This window comes from Nothobranchius furzeri, chromosome 15, assembly GCF_043380555.1.
Source record: "Nothobranchius furzeri strain GRZ-AD chromosome 15, NfurGRZ-RIMD1, whole genome shotgun sequence".
NCBI classification, from domain to species: Eukaryota; Metazoa; Chordata; class Actinopteri; order Cyprinodontiformes; family Nothobranchiidae; genus Nothobranchius; species Nothobranchius furzeri.
Genome location: NC_091755.1, coordinates 32864876 through 32878113, shown reverse-complemented (window position 1 = coordinate 32878113; position 13238 = coordinate 32864876). Strand labels below are relative to the sequence as shown.

The following is a 13238-nucleotide window of genomic DNA, read 5'->3' as shown; positions in this document are numbered from 1 at the left end:
CCTCTCCACCCTTTTTAAAACATTCTTTAACTGACATAAATTCATTGAAAGTTATGGATTTACCAGGAATTCGTCTCTAATGAAGTACTTTGCCCTTGTAACACGAGGATCCTCTCCAGGTTCTGGTGTCGCTGTTGGATAAAATCAGATGCAAATAAGAATACAATTCTGCACAATAAAGAGTAAAAAGTGATCTTCCTTATCGTTCTGATCAGTGTCGGATGTTATGGCCGTCGTCCTTTTTTACTTTTAGTGTTTTTGTTGGTTTGATGTGTTTCACTGTGAACAAAAGCTCGGAATATTTCTTTATGCATGAGTTGGAACATCTACTCGGACAAAAAATGGGCACGTTTGGCTCAAAATGTAAAACTGTGAAAAGAAAAAATAAAGTTTTATAGCGCAGAAGTATTTTGGGATGTCAATAATTACATTATTTTCTAACAAATCTCTTTAAACAAGGTTCGTTCAGCCAGGTCACATCAGTAGCTGCATCCTTTTCTTCTGTCATGCATGTAAATCATGTTATTAAAGGTCAACTTTACTCATATTTTAATACATTTGCAGTCATCTGTAGTAGGAACCAATGCCTTGTAAGTCGTACTCTGGGGAAAAAGCTCGGGTGTGCCTCTTTGAGGATGTTTGGGCCCCAATCTCAATACTCGCACTGAGCCCTGCGGTCTTCAGCAAAGTGCACTTGGAGAAAGTGCGCAGTAGGGTTCGAGTGTGTAGTACACAAGAGTGCAAGTAGTTGCCGAATTGAGACAGGGAGCACTGCATCATCGATCGCAACGCATGCTGTGATACTGGTCGCTGTGCAACGTTTTTCAAAAACCTTTATCAACAACTTTCAAACAAACAATTAAGCAATTATTTGAAATACATTTTACTTTATTGCTGCTTTGTCTAAAACATTTAGAGCATCAACTAATCATCCTAAAACGAACTAATTTCATTAGAAAATACATATTTTCAGAAAAGGAACTTGAGCCCTTTCTCCTGCAGCAATGACTTGTGGGTAATGCCCTTGCCCGAGGTCAGCATCAGTGGTCAACTTCCGCACTCGAGAAATGTGACACCCTACGGACTCGCACCCCTGGCCGGGAACGTGCAAATGAAGGGCGCAAGTGCGAGTATTGAGATTGGGCCTAAGTCAGCTGGAGGTAGGGCTGGGGGTAAACGATTTTTTTAAAACGATTATTCTGACAATTATTTTATCGAATAGTCGACTATTCTACTGACTATTTAGACAATTAATCTTGTGTTTATTTTTCTATTGCACAGTTAATAAAAACAAAAAAATCTAATTAATTCCTCAAAAAACTTGATAAACTGGTACTGTAAGAGAATATAACACTACAGGCTTTCCATTTTGTATAACACTGCTTTATTGTGTTGCGGTTGGTTATGTTCTGGTGACGTGTAGAACTTGGGAGTGCAGGCTGCTGCCTGAGAGGTGGTTGGAGACGGAGTGTCTCCATGCTGCTTTGTTTTGGTCACTTATGTGCGTGAGGCGAGTGGTGTTACCACCCTTTCTGGGGAGTTTGGCTCGTGTGCAAAAAGGAATGGACAATAACACGGGATTTAAAAGTTAAAATGATGATCAGGTTTATTTACAACAACAAAACATTCATCTTTCCATCCACAGGTTGGGAATAATAAAACTAATTCTGCCTGTGGGGAATTAAAACAAAAGTACAAATAACCTGGGATGTCCCACTGGGCAAAGATTACTGGGCTCTGGACCAAAATAAGGATCTCCAAAGGTCCAAACTCTAAACTGGGTGGTTAAACCAAACTCAAGGTGATATTTTAAACTAAACCGAAAACCCACAACACTCTAAATGTAATAAGACCACACCACCTCTAAACCAAAATGTAACAGCTTATCCAAACGCAAGAAGCTGTTAGTGAAAATGCTAACAGTAGCTTTACCAACGTTAAGTTCAAGTTACCAAGTTTAAATAAACCAAAACACCCAGCAGCAAACGGACCAGCATGGAGGAGAGACTGCTACCACCAAAACTGCTCTCCTAATGTCTGAAAGAAGCTCCTTTACGAAGGGAGAAACGCTCCCGGTGATTTTCTACATCTGCGGTAGAGACAGAGCAGCGCATCAGACCCCGGAAGTTGTTGTCCATTGCCGGGAGACGAAGGCAGACAAAACAGGAAAGGAATCTAGTAGCGGACGGACATTGTTCCGGGTCTTCGGTATTTGGCGGAGATGTTAGTGAAGGCGGAGAAGAGGGCGAACTAGAGGAAAAACAGACAGATTCCTCCTCTATTTACAAACTCCTAGGGATGCAACTAGTGGGCATGGTGCGTCGACTACCGGATCTGACGTCGACGTATTTTTAGAATTGAGCCATCGACGTCATCGAGGCTTCACTACAGCCCTAGCTGGAGGAGAAAGTAGCTTTAGACGGCAATATCTGCATTTTTTCCCCTTATATTTGGACACCTTGCCTCTGATTGGCTAACACCAACTCTACTACAATGCTAACGGTTAGCTTCTACTAGCCTAGATGTTCTCTGCTGTTTCCTGGACGCTTAACCAGAAGTCAAAGTGTGCGAACGTGGATAAAAAGTAAGATTTCTCACCGTCATCTGGTGTTGTGTAGCGAGCAAATTCAGGGAAATAGTCCTCGATTTTGGATTTCCCTGCTAGAACTTTCTCTGCAAGCAGGTCCTGTTTATTTAGAAACAAGATGACAGAAATGGTCCGCAGCCACCTGGGAAAAAACAGAAGAAACCTTTTAATGCTCAAGTCAAGCATTACAATATCAAACAGTCTGAGAGCAGGTCAGAGGATGGTAACTATGGGAACATTTTCCTCAAAATGTAAATCAAAGTTGGAGAAAATTATTATCCTGAGAGGAATTAACCTTTTGAGACCATACATGATTATGATCGTAGACCGTAGAATATTGCATGTGGTCATTCTGAACCTGACATTTCATGTAAACCACATCTGGTAGGACGTGTGTCCCAGCCTCTGGTACAGGATCGTCCTTCACCTGTTGTTCCAGATGTTCTTGAAGAGGTTGAGGGCCTCCTGTAGACGGTTGGTCTGATTGTCCTCTCGGATCACCATGTTGTAACTGCTACTGGCCACCACAAAGATGATGGCCGTCACATCTGAGGAGTGGAATCAGACAAACCATCAGACAAAAGATGATATGAGTGAAGTGAGAGAAAGGAGACATGAACGGGAGTTACCGTTGAAGCACTGGATCCACTTCCGTCGTTCATCTCTCTGGCCACCAACATCAAACATACTGTGTGGATCAGACAAAAGACACTGGTGTAAACGTGAGCAATGCTGCCCCCTTCTGGACAAATGACTCCTCAGTCATAATCTGAGCCACACATTAGACCAGGGGTGTGCAACCTGTGGCTCTGGAGCTGCATGCGGCTCTTCCATCCATCTGATGCGGCTCTCTGTGCTTGTAAAATAATGAATGGATATTTAAATAAAATGCTTTATATTTTACTGCATTAATTTTACATCTGTATGCCAATTCTAAATGTAAAGATTGTCTGAGTAAACCTGAACAGGTCCAACCCGGTCTTACTGTGAGACCGGGTTGACGGGTCACGCTTGTGCGTAATCATAGGCGCTTTCTGAGCTGAAGAGGATGTGAGATTCTGGGATTCTCCTCAGACGGCTCCTGGATGTGTCGCCACATTGGAGACAGGAACAAGCACTATTCAGCCAAAGTTTCATAATCAGGGAACATTTTCTAAGTGACAAGTCTTGCTTCAGTTGGAGGAATCTTCCTGTATGCGCTCTGGTTCTGCGACGCGCTCCAAGCCCCTCTCCACATCTTCAGCTCGCTGTGCACCGTACGTACGCGCTGACAGTGAGCTGCGCTGAGCAGTGTCCAACTCAGATGTTCAGATGGGAATCTTTTCTTGAGTGATTTAGCTACATCTGCGATGTGCGAAACGAATAAAATGTCAGTTCGTCTGCATGCGTCGGGGTAATTCTTTCTATTCTTTATCCGTCAAAATAAACGGTCAAATACGGGAATTGTCCGGTCAACACAACACAAGCCCTGCTTTTAACTGTTTTGTTTTCTTGTGAAAATTGTTGCAAAGAGATATAATTTAACTTGATTAACACCAGAGCCAGGAGCACTGCGCCGTTATCTCCGTCACTGTAAATGAGGGAAAAACAAAATGATCGGATCCTTTTCTGACCTTCCCCACCTACAAAGTTTAATTACAACAATCAAACGTGACAGAGCCTGGATTTGTATTCTGAACAGTCTAAACATGTTTTAAAAAGAAACGTATGACAAAAGTGGCACCTGCTCAGTAAAACCACCAACAGGGTGAAAAATATCAAAATATTGTTGGCAGAGACGGGCTACAACTTCTGGATCCACTTTATATAAATCATTTTATTGATTATCTTCTTAAGAAAGATAACTTTGACGTACACGAGCGACCGGTACTGGCTGCTGTCACCTGTTGCGATTGGTTAAAGCAGCTCTCTGCTGTCTGAGGGTAGGCCCCGCCCACAACGCCGCGGCTGCTGTGGCTCCCAGTGTTTTCTTTACTGTGGGAAACGGGTAATAATGGCTCTTTGATGGGAACAGGTTGCCGACCCCTGCATTAGACCAAACATGCACACAGTAAATATCCTCTTTCTACTCACTGGAAATTAACTTTATCCACTTGGAATCTTGTCTCGAAGATCCCTGAAGTCAGAACTCTGCATCGAAGCAAATCCTGCAAAATGAACAAAAAAAAAAAAAAAAGGTTCGATTTTGCGATAATGAAATATCCAAAATCTTTCACAGTGACTGGGTGTTTCTTCTCTATGCTCATTTTTTTTAAACAAGGGAAACATCTATTGCCTTTCTTGGGTCAAGTAGGGGTAAAACACCACAAACCCCTCTGTGTGGGTGTTCACCAATACATTTCAACAGTAATGTTACTCTGGAGGCTAAACAACAATACTTTACTTAACTATTTCAGAAACATTTTAGACTAAAAAATAAAAACGCTACGTGATAATTTCCCAACCTGATCAGTCGGAGTGTAGTCATTCTGTTTCACAATGTCAATCTTATCTAGAAAGCTGAAAAGACAAAAGCAGAAAGAGAAAACATTACTGAGGCTACTGTAATACAAAAAAAAAACTTTAAAGCTGCACAAACAGAGGGAGGTGGAAAGACTAAAACAATAAAAAGGTTGTATTTTGAGTTTCTTCTCTAGAGATCGTAGTTTCTTAAATGATGTCTGTAAGATAAAAAAATAACAAGATCAAACAAAAGTTATTTAAAGTCTAGAAATGATAGTTTTGGATTAAATCATGAAAATAAGTTTATTTATTGGGCAGATGCCATTTCTGAAGCAACAAAAAACTAAAGAGGCAGCAGTAGCTCAGGAGGTAGAGCAGGTTGTTCAGTAATCAGAAGGTTGCGGGTTCAAGACCTGAGAATTATGCTTTTGTGTCCTTGGGCCAGGCAATTAACCCTCCTTGGACGAGTGGCACCAGTGTACAGCAGGCATAGCCTCTGTCAGTGCTCCCCAGGACAGCTGTGGCTACAATGTGGCTCATCCCCACCAGCATGTGCATGGGTGGATGACTGTGTTGTGAAGTGCCTTGAGGGGTTGTAGAACCTTAAGAAGGCGTTATACATATACAGGCCATTTTTAAGGAAGTAACAATGCTTGAGCACGTGTAATATCACAAGATCTCAGGCGACCAACTGGTGATGAATCTGTGAGTCCACTCTACGAACTTCTGGTTACATTTCTGGGAAGGAGAAAATGAACTGGGAGAAACTATGGCTTGGTCCTCTCAGTTGCTGTGTCTCCATAATAATTTAACTTTTTTGGACTTTGGTTAAGACGTCAGCATATTGCAAATGCTTTGGCAGTGAGTGATGTCACTGATCACGCTAAAAAGGGTCAGACGATAACAAAAGTTTTATTTTGTCAAAGGACGGCCTAATTTAATTGAGTCTGAGGACCAGGAGAGCAGATGCGTGATGTAAAATGGGGCGTTCAATGACCAGAAGCAGTCCAGTTGCGCTCTGAGAAACATCAAAGCCTCATTGTTTGGGGGATTTCTGCTGCATTTTTCAGAGTTGGGAATTTAGTAACAGTGGTTCTAAAGCAGCATGAAGACCGCTCTTTTCCCTCTATTCCACCCAATCAGCGACTTCACAAATTTTACAAACGTCGGTTGTTTTTGCGACATTGATTTCAACCGACCAGAATGGGTTAACCACAATTTCTGCGGCAGCGACTACCACAGTGTCATTCTGAGTACATGTCTCTGTTCAGGTACTCCACTGATTCCGGAAAATGACCCGGAAAACGGTCCTTTCAGCTGACTTGTGCATACCACAAAGTCAGAAACGCTCCTTTAGACACATTCTGCACAAGATCTATCAAACAGATGACCAACCATTACACTACACAGACTTAATTGAAGCATTTTTCTGTGTTTCTGGAGTTGGGGTCACTTGGTGTTCAGTACTGGCAGCTTCACAAAAAGGGCAGGGCTTTGGGGGCATGGCTAAATTATACATTATGCCATGGAATTATGTTTGCCTTGCATTTCCTCAATTTTAATCTGATCTGCAAAAACATTCATGCGACTGTCCCTAGTCCGACTCTCTGCCCACGGTTACGACATTAGGCCAAAAGCTGGCAGCTTTAATTTTCATTGTTTTTTTTACAATGCAATGGAGAAAAACTAAAGAGGACAGCGGCTCAGGGACAGAGCTCATTTGAAAAAAGCTTTGGCATCAACTTTCTTCTTGGACGGTGTATGAAGACTGCCTTGTTGACCGATTTCTGTTGCGATGAATACGTCATGTTGTCTGTGGCTCTTATTGGTCCTAGGGGTGTCCAATCACATGTGGAGACAGTTTGAAAGACAACCGTAGCACTGTCCACGGGTTGTGGCCAATATATATGTATTTACAGGCTTGCTACGCTGCCAGTGGTTGAGATATTTTGCAAACGCTGTAAAACAACTAAAACATGATGGGCCACCTTTTGCTCATTCATTTGTGCGCAGCTTTTGCATATTTACATGCAACACCAGCTGCATTTAAAATGTGTATTTTTACATCCTCAAATATGTAAAACTATGTAAGAATTTGCACATAGCCAGAAGTGACGAGGAAGCCCAGCTCAGGCTGCAGCAAGGAAATCCAGCTCTCATATACAAGCACTTAATGACTTTAGAGATGGATAATGGTGGCCCACAATAACTTCATTACACCAACGAGAAGGACTTATTTCATTACTTTAATCAATATTTACAAATGCTTTGGAAATGCAGAGTAACATAAAAAACATAAAACCTTCTTTCCAAAATCAAAAGGATGAACAGAGGCCAATTCAAAGTGTGGTGGCGTATGTCTGACATTACGGAGCACATTTCAAAAATAGATCCCCAGCGCCCTGGCCTGCAGCAGGGTAACCATGGAGACCCAACTACAGGAGCTATTAATAGTCTATCAGCTCCCAATCTTGTGCAGCTGGAGTTGCTCAAGAGAGAAGACCGACAGACGGATGGAGAGACCGGAGAAAGAGGAGGAGCAACGGAAAATCAAAAGCAGGATGAGTTGGTGTTTTTGTGCTGGAAGTGTGAGCAATCAGGGGGAGGAAACCACGAGAAAAAAAAAAAAAAGTAAAAAAAAAAATGTTGGATTGTACCATCTCAGCCAACTGAAGGAAAAATCTGAGGGAAAGTAATCTGGAGGTAAAATGCAGTGGAGGCCACCCTCCTCCTCCTCCTGTTCTAAACATCCTCTTATCTGTAGATGACTCAGCCACGGCCATGTTTGCTCCATAACAATCTGATGCCGTTTCAGGACTCCTTCACTTCTTTGCCGCCTTTGATTTGAAAATATCAGCTAAACACAACAAGATCAGCTGTGGATGGTTAAAAACAGAGTTACGGCTGCATGGACAAACATAAAATACACTAGTGAACGATCGTCTTTATTTCTGGGATCAGCTACACACAACGCTGATGATAGAAAATAACATTTTTATAACATTTATTTTTAAAATAGAGCTTCTGAAGCCGGTTGGTGAGTGGGATCATTCATCTGCCACTAGATGTTACGGAAGAGGCAAATGTATATTTTTATGCACTTTTAGGTGCACCACTTTAAATTTTCTGTCCCATTTTTAGAGCGAGCTGCCAGATGCAGTCCTTCGGTTAATAAATGCTGTCCTAAACAACGCTACGGACTGTTAAAAGTGCAAAGCAGGGTCACAGCTGTCTCAATAAAACGTGTGACATGGGCCAAATGCAGAATACTGCTCCTTTCATAATAAAGTTACGAAATACACAGTAAAGTTGTTAAAAGTCACTTTTAAGTTTTAAAACACAAAAACTATTATAATTATTGTTAATTTAACTGGTAACAATTTCTATGCTATTATTAGTTGCGTCTCAGCCTAAATGTGGTTCTTTAACATCGGCTTCACTCATACTGGAGGAGCAGTTTTAACAAATGCTTCAGGAGAATTGCAGCATTCGACAAATTCATGGATATATAGTGAAAAAAGTGAGACAGCAGCCACGCTTGCATGGGCACAATTAATCCGATTGAATCAGATAAAAAATTCTGCGTGTAAACATGTCAATCAGAATATTCAGATCCGATTCGGCCTGATCGGAATGAAATTTCAATCCGATTGAGAGGTGGTTTTATCCGATCATCATTCCGATTGACGTGCATGTGCACAGCCAATAGGATAATGCACAGACTGCCTGACTTAAATAAATGACGGCCTGATTAACGAACACCGGCTTTAAAATTTTATGGCAAGCTGTTCTTGTTTCAGTAATATCTAATCCAGAACTTGCATTTTGTTGAAGTAAAATAAAAATCTGATTATTGCACAAATCATTCGACAAACGTGTTCAAGTCTGTAGTGGAAACACGCAGATTCATTTCGGGCTTGCAGCACGGATCCCTGTTTCTGTAAATGCGGCAGCTGTTTCTGCAGCAGGTGGATGGAGACGCGCTCGTATAGAAGACATGATAACATCGGTTTGAGGATGTTGAGTATAAAACACCCTCAGTTAAATATTCTGGGCAACTATCTGTGTAAGAGCACGTCAACACATCTGACCTGAGAAGCGGTTCGTTTATTAACACATGATGAACACAGGCTTCCAGACTTTCTGAACTCCTGTTATTTAGTTTGAACCAATTTTTCCTCAACAGTTTCAGCTGATTGTCACATTTTATTAATAATAAACCACAACAGAGCTCAGTAATAAAACATGAGTCAGACCCGAGGACCAGCTGATCAAGAGGCAGAGACAATAACAATCCCTTATTTTAATACTGTCAACAATAGAACGCAGTAAAGCATAAACCTGCAGTTATTCACTGAAGAAAACGTAACTTCTATGAGCAAAGTAAAATATTAAATTGATTAAATGGATCAGGAAAGCAGGAAGAATTGTTTTTTCCATTTTTACAGTTTTCATTTCGTTTCAAGATGTTTGTTTACAATATTTTTTCCGAGAAAGAAAACTGCGCATGCTCAACCCATTATATAAATTCATCGCATGATCAGATCATCTCAGTTAGTGTTCATGTAAACAGAGATTTGGGATTTCCGATCAACCAACATTTGAATCGGATTGGAGAAATTTGGCGCATGTAAACGTGGCTAGTAAGAAGAGTCTGAACTTGACTGGATCACATTTTTCATTCTCCTCATAGTTATTCCTCAAAAACAAGACTATTTCCATCTTCTTTTCAAAACTCCTAAATTTCCTATTTATAACTATTTGACCTTTGACCTGGAAGGGCCTCTGTGTAAAAAAAAGTCCTAAGCATCGCTTCATTTAATTCTTTATATTTATTTGCTGAAGGCAAACCAGATCTAATAAAAGCGTTCTGTAGCGATAGGTCACTGGGTTTCATTTTGTCTGGGACATCAGCTGCTTTGAAGATTCTTTTCAGTCAGTGTTGCCCGTTTGCTTGATAAGCCACTTAACTCTGACCTATGAGTCATTCAAGCATAAAAATAATTTAAAAAAAGTCTGCAGTAAAGCAGTATTGTGTTCACTCGCAAGACTATTTCAACGAGGGTTTTTAGGGACTTTGAGATGTCCATGCTCTAAAAATATATTTTTAAAAAATAACTAAAAATGTGATGGAAAACAGAGTAAATAGGACATTAGAGAAGAAAATGATATTTTAAGTGTTTAGGGTGTAAATTAATAGTTTTTTTTTTAACATTTTAGACACAATCGTCTCATCCTGTCATTGATGGAAATGGTTAATGGTTCCAATTCCTAATTTTGGTTTCTTATTATTTTGTTCACTTTTCCCCATTGACATTTTTTCTTTGTTTTACAAAGTTTAATTTTTTTACAAGTTGGAAATAAAAACTTCATCATGATGATGTGGAATTGTTCAAACATTACCTAAATGTTTAAGTGTCAGCTGTCCGATTTCCACCAATCACAGCTTGGGTTTTCTCGCACATCAAAAGCAAAACTTATCTCCTCGCTGTGCGTTCATCTTTTTAACACCTTAATCTAACAGCTGAAACATCTCTCCAGCCTTAATTAGTGTCTACAGGAGTGATTCACCACCAAATTAAACAAATCAGCGATGTTTATGATCTAAAACATGCAGGAAACGTGCTGGAACAAGACTGCAGCGCCAGGTATGTCAGCTCCATTTTTTAAAAGTCCCAACAGAGCGGCCCGCCAGTCTGAAGTTTCAAGTGGAATATTCAGGCCACAGGGGATGCTTGGGGCTGGGTGGACTTTCATTGGCCTAAAATGACCCTTCACAGGGTGAACGAATAGGCTAGGCAAATGCCGGATTTGCAACTTATTCCTCTCCTGACCAGTGACCCGAAGACTCACAAGATCACTGGAGATGGTTGGCGTTTATTGTAGCATGTTAATCATGACAAAACAAAGAAAACCTTTATTGGATGAAGCAAAGAGGAGAAAAAGATCCAAAAGCGTCGACATTGCGAAGCAAGAGCTTAGACACCTAGATGAATTCAAGCTGGATGCAGACCTCGCGGTCATGCTACTGCGCTTTTAAGAATAATATTTGGTTATAGGTTATAGGCTCCATTAATAACTGAATTTTTATTTGCGTGATTTAAGTGCAGCGGATTAAAGTTCCTAGGCGAGTTTCCGCACGGATGCTGTATTGAGTGACACATGATGGCTGCACGCGCCCGATCTCTGTTGAAAATATGTGATCTGCAAATTCTGATCGACGCCTTTCAGAGCAGATCAAACCAACTGGATGTTGCTGCTACTATGGAGCCTGTAGAGACGCTGAATAGAGCTTCGCTTTGCCCCTCCCACTCTTCTCTCACACTGCAGACAAGCAGCAGCAAAAACGTAAACAAACACGTCTGCTAAACTTTTCCCTGGGACAACTGATGTAGAGTTTTCATTCTACAATGAAAAATATGGCTCGAAGGAAGCTCGTTATTTAATACGAGTTTTAAAGAAGAAACTCTGGGCGGTGTGAGGTGAGTTTTTAAGGCTCGCTGCAGAAATAAAAACACGGAGCATCAACAGTCAAACACAACACTTGTCTGTATGAGCGTGGCACTCCTAGGGTTGGACATCGAGAATCGAGCATCGATTGGAACCGGTGCCAACTGTTCATTTTTCCCGTAATCGCACAACGTTTTTTATTTCGATTCCTAGTGTGCCGACGGAAGAGGAATCCGCGGCCGATCTCCGTGAAAAATAAACGTGATCTGCAAATTGTGGTCAACTCTTTTCAGAGCTGATCACACCAGCTGTCTGTCAGCAGCACCGAGTCCCCCCTCCCTCCACCCGGCGCGCAGCGGCCAAATCTAAACAAACGCGTCTGCCGAACTTTTACTCCGTAATGTAAACTTTAACTCCTGCAGCGTAGAGGAAACTTGTTAAAAGACGTCAACACACGGTGGATTTAATAGAAGCTTTAAAGAACAAACTCTGGACGGTGTGAGGTGAGTTTGTCTCACTGCAGAAATAAAAACACACGGAGCGTCAGAAAGCTGAACAAGAACCTGTAGAACTATTAAAGTCATCATGCTAGAGCAGCTTCTCTGTGGTGGACCACACCAGCTTCAGCCACAATAAATAATTATAATAATAATAAATCACACACAAAGCTGTGAACATTTTAATTTCCTTTCTGAACTATTTCTGTTGAGTTTTAATGTTTAAAATCTGTTAGACTGTTACTGACAGCAGCTATGTTTAAGTTTCACTTTCTGTTCTGACTGAACGCTGCTGCAGCATGGAGGTGTAGTTCTCAGTCATCCTGGACATGATCATCCTGAGTTTTAGCTGAAAACAGCTGGACGTTTCTGGATATGTTGGAGACATTTAGCCTCTCATCCCAGAGGCTTCTTCCAGACTTTGGTTGTGGTCAGAAACAAACACACTGGTTGTGCTGCAAGTCTTTTTCTTTTTCTCTCCAAAACATGATTTTGTCTAAATGAAGGTGATGTTGTTGTTCATAGAATTAAAATTCATGTTGAAGTTAAGACTTTTTCATCAAGTAGGACCTGTGGTTAGCTGGCTCATGTAAAACATGTCACGTCTTCAAAGAATCTGAATCGAGAAACGATAAGAACCGGAATCGAAACGGGTAATTGGAATTGGAATCGTTCAAAATCAAACGATGCCCAACCCTACTCATAGCTGCACAAATAACCTGTGAAATAATTAGACGTCATGCTAGATTAGCAGCCTGCGATGACACTTGGTTCTGCTCACTATAGGAGCCACTTATTTTTGTACTGCTAAATTATGCAGCACTTTGTTTATAATCAATTTCAGTTGCACTTTCTGCTTGTTTGAGCAAATAAATTAAGCTTTAAGAAGCTTTATTTCTGGAATTTATTTATTATCATTGTCAAAATTAAATGTAAATTGAAGTTGGACAGATGACATGATTATGACTTGAAAATTCAAAGTTAAGGAATTGGACTCGATTTGGATTTCCCCATCATTGACTTTGGACTCGACTTGGACTTGGTTGTCTTTGACTTGGACTTGACTCGAGACTTGCGAAGCAGTGACATGGTCACACCTTTGGAGATTTCTATAAAAATGTTCTGGAACTTATTTATCATTGCTGCAATAAGAAAACACACTTGCATAAAGGAAGTGTTTTCATCTGCTTTTAAATCTTTAGAAACATGAGAAATGGTTAAAACAAATGTTTTTAATAGTGTTTTATCATGTTTAATCACAG

General features: G+C 40.8%; 1 protein-coding gene across 1 annotated transcript in view; it reads right to left on the bottom strand.

Annotated features, from left to right (window-relative positions):
* Positions 1-13238, bottom strand: part of gnas (GNAS complex locus) — a 39355-nt gene that overhangs the window by 2218 nt on the left and 23899 nt on the right. The window contains exons 6-11 of the mRNA XM_070544731.1: positions 5032-5086; positions 4661-4734; positions 3217-3275; positions 3015-3135; positions 2599-2729; positions 64-131 (exon numbers count right to left, since the gene is read on the bottom strand). Coding sequence (XP_070400832.1) covers positions 64-131; positions 2599-2729; positions 3015-3135; positions 3217-3275; positions 4661-4734; positions 5032-5086 — 508 coding nt within the window. The remainder of the gene's footprint in view (positions 1-63; positions 132-2598; positions 2730-3014; positions 3136-3216; positions 3276-4660; positions 4735-5031; positions 5087-13238) is intronic.